At 52.7% G+C, this 16,651-nt stretch overlaps 1 protein-coding gene across 11 annotated transcripts in view; it reads left to right on the top strand.

The window, feature by feature from the left end:
* MTSS1 (MTSS I-BAR domain containing 1) overlaps window positions 1-16,651 on the top strand; it is a 145,340-nt gene that overhangs the window by 123,984 nt on the left and 4,705 nt on the right. For 5 of the 11 annotated variants that reach the window (XM_080801970.1, XM_080801971.1, XM_080801965.1 and 2 more), the window contains 6 exons: window positions 5,645-5,802; window positions 6,996-7,103; window positions 8,398-8,495; window positions 10,287-10,497; window positions 14,380-14,499; window positions 15,394-15,588. In XM_080801970.1, the coding sequence (XP_080658096.1) occupies window positions 5,645-5,802; window positions 6,996-7,103; window positions 8,398-8,495; window positions 10,287-10,497; window positions 14,380-14,499; window positions 15,394-15,588 (890 nt within the window). The remainder of the gene's footprint in view (window positions 1-5,644; window positions 5,803-6,995; window positions 7,104-8,397; window positions 8,496-10,286; window positions 10,498-14,379; window positions 14,500-15,393; window positions 15,589-16,651) is intronic. The other 6 variants (XM_080801974.1, XM_080801975.1, XM_080801973.1 and 3 more) reach the window with 3 other exon arrangements.

A 16,651-nucleotide genomic window follows, 5' to 3' on the forward strand; every position in this document is an offset into this window, starting at 1 on the left:
CTACCTATCTAGTCCCCTTCCCCTCCTGTCACCTGGTTAGCACGACAGAGACACTGCTGGCATTCTGGAAACTCCGAGGCTTTGGGGAAGTTCTGGGCCGGGAACTGGGGCAAAGCCCACATGTATGTTTATTTGTGTTCTGTTCGAAGTCAACACACGAACATCTTACGACAGCAATGACGTGGCCACATCAGTGCGGTTTGTTGTGAAGAAAATGCTGGTGCTCACGGAGCAGGCAGGGGCTGGATTTTCTGGGGGGAGCTGGAGGTTTCCCAGAGGGGGCAGCACTCAAGCAGACTCCTGGATGTTGAATCCAGGGTGTTGGTAGAGAAAGGGGCAGGCGGGAGGAGAGGCGTGAATGTTCAGGGAGCAAGAACGCGTGACATCCGCACGGCTGGAAGCTGGAGGGGGGTTTCGTCGCTGTCTAATTCAGTTAATATTGAGTGGTCCCTGCTGGGCGTCCTATCGGGGGCCAGATGCTAGATGTTCTCCCCGTGCGGAGGGAAGAGGGAAAAACGTGCTATGTACGAGACCTTCCGTGGATGGGAGGGGGCTTGTGTCTGCTCTCAGGAGCAGGACTAGGCACAGGTGAGCTGCTGACCTGTCAGCCTTTTTACCACGTTAAAGACGTGACTTTCAGGGTCGGGAAGGCCTTGTAGGCTCCTTGGCTTCTAGAAAATTCTTCTGTGCCCATGTGCATTTGGATTATGTAGTGACCCCGCTGGATGCCTATGAACAGGTGGCTGTTGCTGTCCAGGCAGGAGATGACCGGGGCCAGGGCTCGGGGAACTGGCCACAGGGATGGAGAGAGGTAGGGGGGTTCAGGAGCTTTTTAGGGGAAATGCGAGAAAGAGGACTTGAAGGGGAGGCAAAGTTCAGGCAAGCAGGTGACGGATGGGAGGGTATGACTTTGCGGAGGAGGAATCCTGTCAATGGCACAAGGGCGCTGAGCCACAGCAGGTGGGCAGGGGACATTTCCTGATTGTCCCTTGAGCTGTTGTTGCTTTGATTAAACAGCCGATTACTCAGGGACTCGTGAATCCTGATGATGAAACTCCTGTCTTTCCCTTTTAAAAAATTTCTTCAATTATTTATTTTTTTAAATTGTGTTATGTTAGTCACCATAAAATTCATCATTAGTTTTCGATGTAGCGTTCCAAGATTCATTGTTTGCTTGTAACACCCAATGCTCCATGCAATCCGTGCCCTCCTTAATACCCACCACCAGGCTTACCTATCCCCCCCTTCCTCTTTAAAACCCTCAGTTTGTTTCTCAGAGTCCACAGTCTTTCATGGTTCGACTCCCTCTCCGATTTCTCCCAATTCACTTTTCCTTTCCTTCTCCCAGTGTCCTCCATGTTATTCCTTATACTCCACAAGTAAGTGAAACCATATGATAATTGACTTTCCCTGCTTGACTTATTTCACTCAGCATAATCTCTTCCAATCCCATCCATGTTGATGCAAAAGTTGGGTATTCATCCTTTCTGATGGAGGCATAATACTCCATTGTATATATGGACCGTATCTTCTTTATCCACTTCTCTGTTGAAGGGCATCTTGGCTCCTTCCACAGTTTGACTATCATGGCCATTGCTGCTATGAACCTTGGGGTACAGATGGCCCTTCTTTTCACTACATCTATATCTTTGGGGTAAATATCCAGTAGTGCAATTGCAGGGTCATAGGAAGCTCTATTTTTAATTTCTTAAGGAATCTCCACACTGTTTTCCAAAGTGGCTGCACCAACTTGCCTTCCCACCAACAGTGTAAGAGGGTTCCCCTTTCTCCACATCCTCTCCAACACTTGTTGTTTCCTGTATTGTCAATTTTCGCCATTCTGACACGCGTAAGGTAGTATCTCAGTGTGGTTTCGATTTGAATTTCCCTGATGGCTAATGACGATCAACATTTTTTCATGTGTCTGCCAGCCATTTGCATGTCTTCATTCGGAAGACATGAACAGACTCCTGTCTTTCATGAAAGGATGATGGGATCTTATGCACCCAGGGAGGCTGACCATAGCAGAGGTGACCTGAGAGGATGGAGTCCAGTCTAGCGGGGCTGGAGCGGCCGGCTGCGTGGGGCACGTTGGCTTGGGCTCCCCAAACATTGCCACGGAAGCCCCATGACGGGGCTTCTGTATCTTGACTCTGCACCATACGGCTCTGGATTGTATCTTAAAACCAGTGCATCCAACTAGGACATGGAATAATTTCTTCCACAGTTTTTTTTTTTTAATAAATATAATTATATGTTGTATCGGTGAATTTAAGAAATACACATTGCGTTTTTAGGTTATGATATGTCCTGAATGGAAGTGTACTCACTGTGCCTATAATTACAGCCGTCTTTACAGATTATACTTATTTTAGAATGCCACAATTTGGAAGCCCTTTAATTATAATGCAAGTATAAGATAACTTTGCTGTAATTATAGAATAATTGAAATTTATATTTACCAGATTAGATGACACTTGGATCCCGTCACTTTGCTTTCCTATGGAGGTATATGTTTAAAAGTCAACATTAATTAATTGCAGGTGGAAATGTGCCTTATACCCTGTGAAAGGAAGGCAAGATCCACACTTTCCTAATTTCTTGTAATTATAGGCTGATACGAAGAGAAATTACTACTGCAATGGAGGCGCATGCCAGTGGGCTTGGTCAAGCGCTGTGGGTTTTAATCTATCTTCCCGACTCCCGTCCACCCTCATCTGCCGCATTTGAGAACGTTCTGATGCCTGGGGCCCTCCGTGTTGAGTTAGAACATCATAGAAGAGATGGAGAGATTTAAAGAGGCCTCAGACCAGCCCCAAACCACGGGGCCTCCCCCCCACAGGGCCAGAGAGGGGCCCGGCGGCCTTGTAGGCTGCAGCACAGCAGAGAATGTTGACAAAGTGTCCTGGAGCTTGAGGACCAGAGACTTGGGCTGGGTTCACCTTCAGCGTCTGTGGATTTGGCTGCACAAACCAGCCATTTAAGAGGGGAAGAGAAAGCCCCCAGTTTTCATAGGGCCGATGACAGCCCAGCCTTCCCTCCCAGAGCAGGTGCCTGTGGATAGTGGGTCCTCGGTGGGGAGCACCTGCCCCCTCCCCGGCCAGTCCCCCCAGTGAGAAGGGGTGCACGCGTGCTCTCCCAGGTCTCCTGTCCGTTGCAGATGCGTGAAACCTGGGATCCGGGGCCAGGTTCACATGTGGGGATGACGCCCCGCATCCTTGGGGAGGCACGATGGGGACCCTGGAGGAGGTGCTAGAATTATCCTGAGGGGTAGGCAGGGACTGATAGGAGGAATGGGTGGGCGGCCAGCTTGGACGTAGGCAGACTCTCCCGCCTGGGGTTGTTGGATCAGATTCCCACGCGGAATTCGTTCCTGCCTGTGGTTGTAGCCGTCGTGCATTTGTGCGGCCTTGCCTCGAGGGAGCTGCGTGGGCCGTGTTCACTGTGCTTTACCGACCAGCCCAGGCTTTTTCAGGGGTGACCTTTGACTATGTACGTACTAGGTACGGTTTTCCCACTGCTCATGCACCTACAACTTCATCCCTGCCCAGGAAGTGACTTTCCCTTAATAAAATCCAAAGACCTTTTCTGTTGACATGTTCTTGAAGGCTGACCGCCTCTTGCTCCAAATTAAGCTTCCTCATGTGCTTATGAGAGAAAACAGGGAACATTCTCCTACCTTCAAGGCAGTTTCCCCTCACCCTTTCCTTCTTCAAACCCAGTAACACGCTGCATTTATTGTTCTCTACATCATTTTATTTATTTTTTTTAAAGATTTTATTTATTTGACAGACAGAGATCACAAGTAGGCAGAGAGGCAGGCAGAGAGAGAGAGGAGGAAGGAAGCAGGCTCCCTGCTGAGCAGAGAGCCCGATGTGGGGATCGATTCCAGGACCCTGGGATCATGACCTGAGCCGAAGGCAGAGGCTTTAACTCACTGAGCCACCCAGGCGCCCTCTCTACATCATTTTAAAGAGGGGCAAACAGTGACTGCTCAGGCCCCATGCCAGGAGGCGAGTGGGGTTCCTTCATGTGGCTGAGGCCGTGGGGCAGAGGAGGAGGAAGGGGGTCGGGCCACGTGGGCTCTGTCCTGGCTCTCCAGCTTTCCCTGAATGATATTAGACAAGCCTCTCACCTTCTCAAGGCCTCCGCCTCTGCTATGATAGAAGCAGGTTGGACAGCCCCGAAGGCCCCCTCCATTTCTGACATCCCATAGTTCAAATGACCATTTATTGAGCACTTGCTGTATACATATGTGGCATTGTCACAGGTAGGGGCTGGGCAGGGAGAGTTCCAAGGCCCTGGCCTGAAGGGGTTTAGAAATTTTTCTCTGTTCAGGTGATAGGTGAAGCCCCTATGTGGGGACACGAGCGTGGAAGCCTGTGAGCTGGGCTCTCGAGTGGTCACCCCCTTGTCCCCACCTACAAATCAGTCTGCAGTCACCTCTCCTTCTGACACAGTGCCTGTGTTTGTCTTCTAGCCTAGGGAACTTTAACTTTGAAGCGTCAGATTGTAAATCTGACTCCCCCTTAGTCAGGGGCCACGCATTGTGTGTTACAACGATCCCACTCTGCAGTCACAGCAAGAGCAGGTGTAGAGGGGCGCCTGGGTGGCTCAGTGGGTTAAGCCTCTGCCTCCAGCTCAGGTCATGATCTCAGGGTCTTGGGATCGAGCCCTACATTGGGCTCTCTGCTCAGCGGGGAGCCTACTTCCCCCACCTCTCTCTGCCTGCCTCTCTACCTATTTGTGATCTCTGTCTGTCAAATAAATAAATAAAATCTTAAAAAAAAAAAAAGAGCAGGTGTAGACGGTATGGGAACGAGTGGGCGTAGCTGTGTGCTAATAAAACTTTATTTAGCGAGATAGTTTGCTGACGTCATAAAGTTCAAGTTTAAAAGGTTAACACTCCCCCCTAAATAAATAAATAAACACACAGTTAGCACTCCATCTTAAACTCTAGAACGGGTTGCCTCATGGTAACTGGGTCTGTGGACGTGGCCAGAGATGACCTCACATGGGCTGGACTCAGCACTGACCCTGCCTTTAGGTTCTCACCAGCAGAGACTTGGTCTTTCGGTTCCTGGGCTTGTTGTATAAGAGGAACATTCAGGACTCTCCACTGGGGAGTTACACTGACGGCCAAGGATTCCCAGCACCTCCCCACCCCCCGCCCCCGAAATGGAAGAGCTGAGGCTCACCACCTTTGTCTTCAGGGACAGAAACTTCTATCCAAACAGAGGCTCTTTGATTGTGGCTGACCCAACAAAGCCAGCCTGTGCCCATTTTGGGAAACAACCGCAGGCCCTCACCTTGTTCATCCCTTAGCCTCTCCAGAATGTTCTAAAAAGAAAGAAGACTGTCTGGCTGCCGCATCCTGGGGTTTTGTTGGCAGAAGTCTCTGCGGAGTTGCACAAGGCAAGAAGGCCGGTCAGGAGGGGCCACGCAGGAAATCTTCCTCATCGGGAGAATAAATACGGCCTCTGGGCATTGGAAACTGCAATGGCCAGTACGCAAAAAACAGCAACCTTAAATCCTAAGGATCCCTAAATAATTGTTTTTTAAGTCCGGGAAAGAGGTGATGTCCACTCTGGCCAGGACTCATGGGAGGAAGGGCATTTGTTCCAGGGCTTTGTTTTATTTCCAGGGCGAGGCGATATCCAGCCTCAGTTGGACAGCGCCCTCCAGGACGTCAATGACAAGTACCTCTTGCTGGAAGAGACAGAGAAGCAGGCGGTCCGGAAGGCTTTGATTGAGGAGCGTGGTCGGTTCTGCACCTTCATCTCCATGCTGCGGCCAGTGATCGTAAGTTAGTGGAAAGTTCTGGAAGGCTTCAGCTGCCGGTTTGGAGGCAACTTTCCTTTATTGACCCACCCGTCCCTGAGTCACAGGCAATTTGCTGTGTGTCAGGAATCGTGACAGCGGAAGTGCTTCCGTAGGCCGGTGATTCTCTACGGGTCGCCAGTGGCCATGGGGCCCACTCCTTGTTCACGGTTCTTAGCACTGGTTGAAACTTACTGTTTCTCCCCAAGAAGGCCTGGCAGAGTGGTTCTTAAAGTGTGGTCCCCAGGCTGGCAGTGTCCCCTGGGAAATGCAGCTTCTTGTGCCCAACCCAGACGCTCCTGAATCCAGACACCTCGGGGTGGGGATCCAGTCATCTGGGCTTTAAACAAGGGCTCTGGCCTCAACATCAGTGAGTGACCATGAGATCAATATGGGAAGAGTCTCAACGAATCAATGCAGACTTAATTTTTTAAGTAAATCATTTGCATATGATAATTGAAGACTTCTGCTGTCGGCATTCTTGAAGCTGATAAGAAGACACCAGCTCATTTCCCTCAGCCCTAGCAAAATGCCCAAATGCAAGTCACACCTCTGAGCACTGAACTTTTCTGTGGCTCATTCTTGCCCAGGCCTGTAGTCCCAGCTTGGCACTTTGGTGGAGCGAATGACTTCTTTCCATAGTCTCCTGCTCCCATCTCACTTGCTGTTTATTAAGTTGGTGGAAAACACCAGGGAGAAGGGGGATAGTTAACGCCACCACACACATGTGGGCTGTCCCAAAGATCCGTCACCCGATCTGGACCAAAATCATTCCCGCTCCAGTCAACCATCGAAGCTGAGTGATTTCAGAGCAAGGCCTCAGCCCATCGAGGGGGCTGTGCTGCCAGGTCCCATGGGAATATGCAGGCAGACCACCTGAGCAGGTGTCCTAGACCCTCACCCCAGACTCTACAAGGGAGGCCACATGTTTGACTTGACTTCCTCACCACTACCTAGCGGGCACAGGTCACTCCCTAATTATGGCCGATTCCTTCTTCCCTTTCTGTTTCCAAGAGAGAGGGCTGGTAGTGCCTTCAGCACAAACATACGAGTCTCGGGGCACCTTTTCTGGAAAGTTGAAAGGGTTTGACAGTGACCCTGAGAAAAATGGTTGGCCCAAGACAAGGAAGTGAATCACTCATGATGACAACATGTTGTGAATTACTTTCCTTCAGGAAGAAGAAATCTCAATGCTAGGGGAGATCACTCACCTTCAGACCATATCAGAAGATCTGAAAAGCCTGACCATGGACCCTCATAAGCTGCCCTCCTCAAGCGAACAGGTAGGAGTCGTGGGCTGAGCGCTCGGGGGAGCAAACCAAAGACGCAAAGGCTCAAGGTGTTGAGGTCTTGAGGGTTCCTTGAGGTGTTAACCCATTTCAAATCCTGTTGGTGTTTCACATGGTGCTATATAGTCGTCATCACTGCGAGCCATTATAGAGCACCTGCTGTATGCCAGCTAGTGTTCTAAGCTCCATATGGAGACGTCCTCAGCTCTTCACTGTTACTGCCATTTTATAGAGCAGGAGAGTGAGGCGCAGAGAGAGAAAGTCACTTAGCCAGGTTCATCTAGCTAATTAGTGGCAGAACTGGGATTTGAACCAAGCAGTCAAGAGCCCTGGTGGTCTTAACCATTGTGTTTATCCGTCTTCTGGAAATAAGCTCACAAGAACATGACAGTGGTCTCGGTCATCCTTGTGAACCAGTCCCACTGAATTTCTCCCATTCTAATTAATTAATGCGTGAGGCTCTGTCTTATGAAAAAAATGACATTTTTCCTTCTTACTCATTTAGTTCATATGACAGTAACCTTATATCAAGTGGGAACAGCTGATGAATCACGTGCTGGCTTTTGCCCTTTGTATAGAATTCTCATTGCCTGCCTGGAGAACCAACTCCAAAGACACACACAAGAGTTTATATTTTCCGTTCAATGAAATTGCTTTTGTTAAAGCACAACAGGCATGCATCGACTCAATAAGTAGACATTTATCGAGCATCTACTATAGGAGTGAGAGGCAGACACGGCAGACCTCACATTCAAGTAGCTCTTGTCAGACAGGGAGTGGTGCAAGCAGTAACTGTGGGCAAATTGCCTTTTGCTCTTGATTCTGTTGGGTTTTAAAAAATCAAGTCCTGGTCAGATAGGGCATGAATGTTCACTGAGTGTCAAGCAGCTAAAATGCAAGATCAACCAGTCCTGAACTGTGATTGAGCTTGTGGCGCTCAAGGACAGAAGTCCTGTAAATTCTAGCCGGAGTATGAATGACTCTTGTAAATTGTCCATCTGTAACTGTAAATCAGTCTCTCTCTCTCTCTCTCTCTCTCTCTCTCGACTGACATTCATGGTCCCCTCCCCACCTCCAATTTTGTTTTATATTTTTGCTTGTGTCAGAAAAAGGATGAAGACATTGATGAATCGGTAGTATGGTTCTTTAATTTAAAACAAGACCCGAATGACAGTTTTGACATTGTACCTCTGGATGATGGCAGAATTTTGATGTTACGGGTAGAGATTTGATGGATAACGTTTCCCTGCTCAGCTGCTCGCTTACCCATGTGGCTCTGACCCCTTAGGTGATTCTGGACTTGAAAGGCTCTGATTACAGCTGGTCGTACCAGACGCCGCCCTCTTCCCCCAGCACGACCATGTCCCGCAAGTCCAGCGTCTGCAGGTAAGTCAAGCTGGGCTCTGCTCCTCCTGACACACGTGAGAAGCATCTGGAATAGTTCTTCTATCTGCAGCATTGTTTTCTAGCACTTTCCTGTTGGACTGCTCTTGGCTTGCTGCCTGCAGTTGACTGTCCTTCCCTTGAAGGACGGAAGCTTCATTGTGCGTCACTATCCTTCTTGGGGTACTCGACCCATTGATCTATTTCTTTGACTTTCCAAAGCCAAATGAACTTGCTCTTCTCGCAAATTAGTATTAAGAGTAAAGAGGAGGTTGGACTGGCCAAATCTGTGTGCGGTTGTGTCTCTGTACACACGTGTGTGTGTGTGCCCTTCCGTATTTGAGTGAGTCTGGTAAACACTGAGCAGTGATTTCAGACAGAAAATGCTACATCCTGACGTTCCGCAACCTGAAATTGTTGGTGGCGCAGCTGCACGAGTATCTGTTCTCTCTTATTATATTTGCTTCCGCTGAAAAGCCCCTTGTACTGATGGCATCAACTATGACCTTGGGGGAGTGCAGTCGCCATGAGCTTCAATGCCAGTCCCCAGATGCCCTCTTCTGACTGATTGGCAGGAGGTGGGGGGCAGGGGGAAGCCAATATTACGGTAATTATCCCCAGCAGCCGTGATGTCCCCTGGAACGGTCCCCTAGATCTGTCGGGACACCTGCACCAAGTAACTCCTGCGGAGGCAGTCACACAGCCCTTGACTCCCACGTTAGCTGCCGGCGTTGGCGAACCCTGACGAGACTCTCTTGCCAGGAGCAGAAGCCACAGACTTTCTAATCCTGGGCTGGGCTGTTGGTTCTGTCCCTTCCGATCCTTCTACAACTGCACCTTATTCTCCATTCTGGTTGCTGGGACCACGGAACTCTGCTCAGCTTTCCGGTTTTTGTAATCTGAGTAATGAGCGTGCGGGGTGTTATCTGTTAGAGCTGGAGATGGAAACGGAGGGAACACCCAGGGGCCATGCGTCACTGCTCGACACCCCGTTGACGGTTCATCTCGGAAGCAAAGAGTTTAGCATTGACTCCCTGAAGGTGTTGAAGGCTGCCCGCCTCTCGCCAGGTGTGCCGGTCACACCCGGCCCACAGATAACGGTCACAGATTCCTGTGATCAGGGTAAAGCCATTCACTAAAGCACCAACTTTGTTCATAAGAGGTAAAGCGTGGTGACACGTGCACAGAGTTGGTTTGCTGATGCTCTTAGGATGGTCTTGAATCCGGTTCACGTAGGATGGAATCACCTTGAGGAGGCCGTTGGCACCTGCCCTCCCAAGGTGATGGTTGTCTGGGTTGCCCTTGGTTTCCTGGACCCACACGGTCCATCTAAGGGAGACACTTGAATTTTCTAACCGGGCGGCATAGCAGCCCCTGGTTTTGGCTGCAGAGTCACGGGATTCTGCGAGCAGCTGAGCAGAGAGGATCAGCCCTTTCTTGTTTCTCGCCACCGACGTTTGGTTTCTAGCTTTGGTGGTAGATGACATGGCAGAATTGGGCAGCCCTGGACTCTTTAGAATCATGGTCGTCCATGCAAGGACACCTCTTGACACCTTCGGAGAAGTGAGTCCCGGCAGACGCCTGGTTTCTAACAACTCTAGTTTTCTCTCCCTTGCTCACGTGAAAAGCCCTTCGTTTGCTAGTTTCATGGTGGGGTGTTCTGAAAACACGTCTTACTGTTTGCCCTGCTTCCCTGTGGCAGAGAGCTGATTACATGATGTCCCCACCCCGTCCCCGTCCCCGTGTTTCCTCCCCTGCCTCCCCCACCTGCCTCCCCTCTGCTTGCCCCCACAGCAGCCTGAACAGTGTCAATAGCAGTGACTCGCGCTCCAGCGGCTCCCACTCCCACTCCCCCAGCTCCCACTACCGCTACCGCAGCTCCAACCTGGCCCAGCAGGCACCCGTCCGCCTGTCCAGCGTGTCCTCCCACGACTCAGGATTCATTTCCCAGGACGCTTTCCAGTCCAAGTCACCGTCCCCCATGCCGCCAGAGGCCCCCAACCAGGTAAGGGTGCCCTTGGCTCCAGAGGCCGCTGTGACCTCTAGTGCTCGGGCCACTGTCAGTGGCCGGAACCAGAGAAGGACGTTGGCTTGGACGGACCCCCGTCCTCTTCCCACGAGAAACCTCTGGTTTAACTTCTCATCTTCAGATGTGTTGTTTCCCCAAAGGGTGAGAACTCTAAGTTGGGTGCGCAGCCTGTCTCCATGGTGGTGATGGCCACGGCACCCCGCTGGTTTGGGGAGTTCTCTCACGTAAGTAGACGGACCCTAAGAAGTCGGGGCGCCCTCTGGCACCCCTGTAAGCATCCGGCTGGGCACAGTGCCTCATGCATGACGTTGGTGCAAACGGTGGCATCTCTCCTGCCATCGCCGCTTTACCCTAAGTGGTGGCGAGTCTGAGCGGTGCCGTGGAAGCCTTCCGTGGCCCTGCCCGGTTCCCTGTCGCAGCTGGTGTGAGAATGGGGATGACTCCTTAGAGCCCTCGCTCATGAGTTCTGTTGGCGTTCTGCTCCCCAGGGAAGGGAAGATGTTGGATCTTTCAACCGCAGCCGGGTCGGGTGGCGCTGGACTCAGCGCAGCCCCGCCTGGTGGGCCCAGCAGGAGTGCCCGGCGGGCCCAGGGGAAGCAGGAGGCAGGAGCTGGACGGGGCCTTGGATCGCCCTCCGCCTGCTGCCCTCTCGGCCCTCCTTCCCCTACTATCAGGGGTCTGGCTTCCCACTTAGTGAGTGACACAGGGACGCCTGGGAAACGCCGGGGCCCGGGGTTGCCCTGCAGCGCCATCTGCTGGGGGGCGAGGGGGCTCAGAGCCCGTAGGGTCACAGCTCGTGGTCTGAGATCTTGTGGACTCAGGAGTCGGGAGGTCACGTGCTTGTCTTGTTTATCCAGGTACCCAGTTGGCTTAACAGTCCCTGAATATCTGGGTTCCCCGCACCACCCTAGGACCACCCCCCCACAACTGCTGTCCGGGTCATCCTTCCAACAGCCCCGGGGAGTATTGCTCGGTCTGTTTGGTTGTGGAAATGGAGGCTCGGAGATGTGACTTCCCCACCTGCACTATTACACGACCTGCAGCTCGGGAGCCTGCAACAAGGGTTCTGGTGACCGATCCAGAGCCCTTCCTGCTCCTTCTCAGCCCCAGGCGTCCTTGGAAGTGTTTTGGGGGAACACATCATGGAGAGGAAGCAGCTGCAGTGTTTGGGGAATTTAAGCCAGAGGCTTACTTGCCTGACGTGTCTGACATGGCTGAACCCAGAGGTCCTCAGCTCAGGGCTCCCTCTGGCATTTTCCAGCTGTCCCAGGAGACTCTGGCCTCACTCTGTCTTCCTGGGATAGAGACTCGAACTTCAACCAGAAACATTCTGGGCCGAGAGCCTTGGCTCTGAGTTCTAACCTGCTTGTCCTCGTGGGGGTGCTCTGGCTTGGTCTGTCAGGTGTCCCCTTCCTGTCCCCCGCCATGTGCGCACTAAACCACACCTGTGGGTCTTGAAAGCGGTGTGAATGGGTGAGAGAAAACCGGAACGTGCGGTTCTTCCCAGGTTATTCCACTGCCTGCGCGGCCTAATTCTGTGTGTCTCTAATCAGCTGACAGATTAACATGGTGTCGCGCACTAACAACATGGTGTCGTGCACTAACGCTCCTTCCTAAAAAGAGAGGCCTTGTGCTCCAGCCTTGCTGTCAAGGGCGGTGTGTGTGGGTCAGGCTGCAGCGAGTGTTTCTGCCTCCAGCAATGCTGAGGGAAGCAGAAGGTGGCGTGTTGGGATTTCCTCGAATCTGAACGCTGGTGCCCACGATCTGCTTGGCTCGCAACTCTCGGGTGGTCCCAGTAAGCTCGGGGATGCTGCAGAATTCAGTGGAGAATTCTGTTTCTCCAGAAAGGCATTACGGCTGCTCACCGTTGTCCGGTAGAGGGGGGACGTGTAAGGAAATCGTACAAGTCACACAGGCTGAAGCAGACAGTCTCCTGAAGGCTGTATCACACCGTTACTTAGACTGGGAGGAAGGGAACACGCGCTCTAAGGGGGGAGACCCCTCCGTTGCTCCCGCAGTCACGTGGCTCTAAGTGAGTGCCGGCTGATGGAGGACGCTAAGAATTCTCCCGTTTTCCTCCACGGTGCTCTTTTCAGGTCGTATCTGAGTGCCGCAGGCCCGGGAGTGGGGCCCTGTCTGTGGTGAGGGTCTCGTCCTAGAGCCGTTCCTCCTAGCAAGGTGAGAGGCTCTTTAGGAAAAATGAACAGAAGTCAAAGGAAATAAGAGCCGGCAGTCCTGCCCTGGTTTACCGGCTCTTTCCTTCAAGTTGAACGGCCTTGACTTGGAGGGACCAAAACGAGCAGCCTGGCGGGTGGCAGCGCTAGCTGGCTTCCCCGTGCACAGACGCTCACGGACATGGACGCGTTCTTGTCATCGTCTGTTAGATATAGTCTCATTTCGTGTTCTTCCGCTGGATTATTACTGGTCCCTAAAGATGCAAGAAATTGAGATTTAGATTAAGCCTGGGTTTCCTCACTGAGGAGTGACAGAAACGTAACTTGAATCCAAACCCCTCAAACTTTGGATCCGGGCCCGCTTGCCAGACCCCGAGCTTGAGGCCTCCAGGGCACCCTCCGGAGAGCCTGTCCTTGCTCTGGTGCCTCGGGGCCCCGTGCAGTGGGCTGTCTTTTTGGAGCCTTGCTGCTTTCAGGATGGAGAGCCACAGCTCCGTCCTTGGCAGGAACTTTCCTTTATCTGGTGGTGAAAGAAGCAGGCAGAAACAGGAGTCTGGCCTCCTTGGCCAGGAATGCGGGAACACTGTGGGGAGGTAATAGTAGAGCCTAGCAGGGTTGGGTTTATTTGCACAAAAGGATGAGCCAGAGAATGCAGTTAGCCAGGAGCAAAACTTAGAGCGAATACCCAGGTGTCCCCAAGCACGATCCCAGGGGACCTGGCTTCTGCAGAAGAGATGGTCATTGTCATGCACCCATTTGGTAATTCCAAGCGCCTGCCACATGCCAGGACAGGACTACAGAGTTGAGATGGATCAGTGAGCTCCTGGGCCCGGTCCCTGCCTGAGCTGAATGTCAGGAGCCTGACCAGGGAGCACGGACCCTGGCCAACGTGGGGGACCTGCAGACTGGAGGTTTAATGAAGACCGGCGTGAAGGGATGTTGTCCCAAGTCAGACCTCCTTTCTGTAATGGCCCGTATCTCTCCAGATGCTTCCTCCCTCCCTGGGTGGCCACTTGAAACATTGAGCTCAGGGCTTCACTGTCCCCAAAGCTCAGAATCCTTTCCCAGGCAAAGAAACCTAAAAACCCGTCCCATGAAGATGTAGCTTCGTAGCTGGAAACTACCCTTCATGGGTGCAGAGGCTGCGTGTGACCAAGGGTGAGGCCGGGAACTGGAGACCGGGGAGCGGAAGCCCAAGCTGAGAGAGAGAGAGAGAGCGCGCGCGAGCGTGTGTGTGCGTGTGTGTGTGTGTGTGTGTGTGTTTTGGGCTGGGGGTCAGTGCGAGGCAGTAAAGATGCCCGTGCTCCTGGGAGATGCCAGAGGCAGGCCTCCCCTGGGACCTGGGCTTGTGGCATGAGGAGGGAAGCCCAAGGGAGCACCAGGAATTCCGCCCCTGACCTGTGCATGGTGCAGACTAGACACACACCAGTCAGGGTCCTGGGGCACTGACAGCCTGGCAGGTCTGGGCCGTGCCGCGTCTCAGGCTTCTTTTCAAGGGCTTAGAAGCTTCTGTGTGGGTGCAGCTTTGGGGGAAAAAATAACCCTAACCCTCTGCTTCTCTCATCCTTCCCTTTTCTGTGTATATGTCTGTCTCTCTCTCTCTGTGTGCCTGCCCTCCCCCCACCCCATCTTCTGTCTCGATTTCCTGTTACTTTTGGTGGCATGTGGTCCCTCCCTGCGGCAGAACTCGTCCAGCTCGGCCTCCTCCGAAGCCTCCGAAACCTGCCAGTCCGTGAGCGAGTGCAGCTCGCCCACCTCGGTCAGCTCAGGCTCCACCATGGGCGCCTGGGCGTCCACAGAGAAGGTGACCGGCTGGGCCCTGGCCACTATGGCCACCCCTCCCTAGTACCCCCCCCCCGCCCCCCCCCATCCCTTGCCTGCCGCTGGCTGTTACCGCTGGGACCTGACACTTGAAATCAACCAAAGGCACACCCAGAGCAGCTCCACTTGGGGACAGAGAGAGGGACAAGGTTGAGGGCTTTTTCTTGGATGGGCTCCTGGCTCCTGAGCCATGACCTTGGCATCGTCCTGAGGGAGAGGAAGCAGGACAGGGAACTCGGAGGTGGAAGGCTTCCTCCCAGAACAGTGCCATATGCTCATCCATCTCCCCATTTACCCTCCCAGACCTCCACCCACCCACCGTGGCCCCCCTGTCGCCATAGCCACATCGCCTGAGGGGACCTCTCACTGCATCGGAGGCTGCGTGCTCTTCTGCCTTTTAGTTTGCCAACCCCTCCTCTCTCTTCACCCTGATTTGGAATCTGTTCCTGAACAGTGTGATGATTTCGGAAACTAGAATGAACAGATTTAGTTGACGCTTGAGAATTTTTAAATTTGCATAATGAGATGAGCAAATCAGGATCGCCGTGAAATTCTGCCTCGTTGGCTAAATGATCAAAAACCATTGCAGACGCCACAAATGAAAGACACCGATCAGTTTCCACACTATTCCAAAATGTAGATAAATTATGTCCTTGACTGAGCACTTATCTGGTGTCCCACGTGCACTCTTTGCCCCGTGGCCCCTTTCTACCGCACGGACCATCCATGAGCAGCAGAACCCCGCCGCTTGTTTGACGGATCAAGACTCTGGTCCCCTTCCTCCCTTGAATGTCAATGCCATCTTGTACCTCCACACTCATCCTGTTATATTAATTTTATTTTCCTTTTTTCCCCCCCTTTTTTGTTTTGTTTCCAGTTGTCTAACGGGTTTTCTCACTGTAGTTTGCCAAGTGAGTCCCATGTGGGGCCCGTGGGGGCAAGCCTTTCCCCTCATTGCCCGCCTGCCTCCCGCCTGCTCCCTCGGGTCACCTCTGTCCACCTTCCAGACTTCGCTCATTATCACACCATTGGGCCCGGCATGTTCCCGTCATCTCAGATCCCTAGCTGGAAGGTTTGTGTCTCTCCTCCCTCCCCTGTTCTCCCTCCACCCCCTTTCATGGCTCTGTGCTCCCCCATCTTCTGTCCCAGGATCCTCTTCTTGACCCCCCTCACCCCTCCCTTCCACACTCTGCCTTCCTCCCCGTAGAACACCTCTCCCTAAGAAACGTCCCACCGGGAAGAACCGGAAAGCAGCAGGCAGACCTGACAGAGAAAGGTCCACGTGGAGCTGAGATGGGAGAGGCTCCCCATAATGAACCTTGCTTAAGCTGGTTTAGATGGTGGACCCAGACAGGGCCCGTGCGGTTCTGCGTGGCTGGGGGCCGCTGTGGGGTGTCACCGTTACCAGGGGCTGGGAGCTACTGCCCTCCCCGGCCAGTCCCTTATTGGGCCATGGTAACAGAGCCATAATCCAAACTATGGGTTGGCTTATACCATGTTTTATCTCAAAAGTAAATGCAGACTTATTTTTTAGTCTCATTTGTGTACTCTCCAAATGTGTTTGCCTTAATACAAAAACAAAGTTCTAAAATGATTTCCTAGCACGTCCAATCCTATTTTGAGAGGCGGTGTCCCTGATTTGAATAGTAGGTGACCCTAGGCTGTGGCATTTTGAGGTCTCGACTTAATCCCTCGGTCGGATTAAGTGTGGACCCCTCAGGCTCCTCAAAACTTTCTGCTGACCCCAGAAGCCTTCCCTCCCTATGGGAAGGCCTGGGAGGGCACATCCTGAGTGCCCTTGGGGGCCCAGTTTCCTGCAAGTGGAGGTTCAGCCTCGGGGGGAGTGGCTGAATCCCGTTAGTGGTTCCTGGTGGTCACTTGGCTCAAGTGAAGACATTTGGGCTGAAGGGAGGGGGGTTCCTTCAGACCCCGGGAGGGAGGGCCTGGCCCCGGGGCATGTGCTCTCCACCGCCTGGGGCCTTCAGATACCTTAGCTGGTCACCTGCCAGCTAACTAAGAGTCTCCCACAGGCAGATAGGAGGAAAGGGGAAGTTCCCAGGGGGCCCCCAGAGGATTTTCCACTCACTTCTTTTAGAGCCGGGCGAGGACGTGGTATAGAAGGGCCTGCTGGCCTG

The sequence above is a fragment of the Martes martes genome, assembly GCF_963455335.1.
Source record: "Martes martes genome assembly, chromosome: 4".
NCBI classification, from domain to species: Eukaryota; Metazoa; Chordata; class Mammalia; order Carnivora; family Mustelidae; genus Martes; species Martes martes.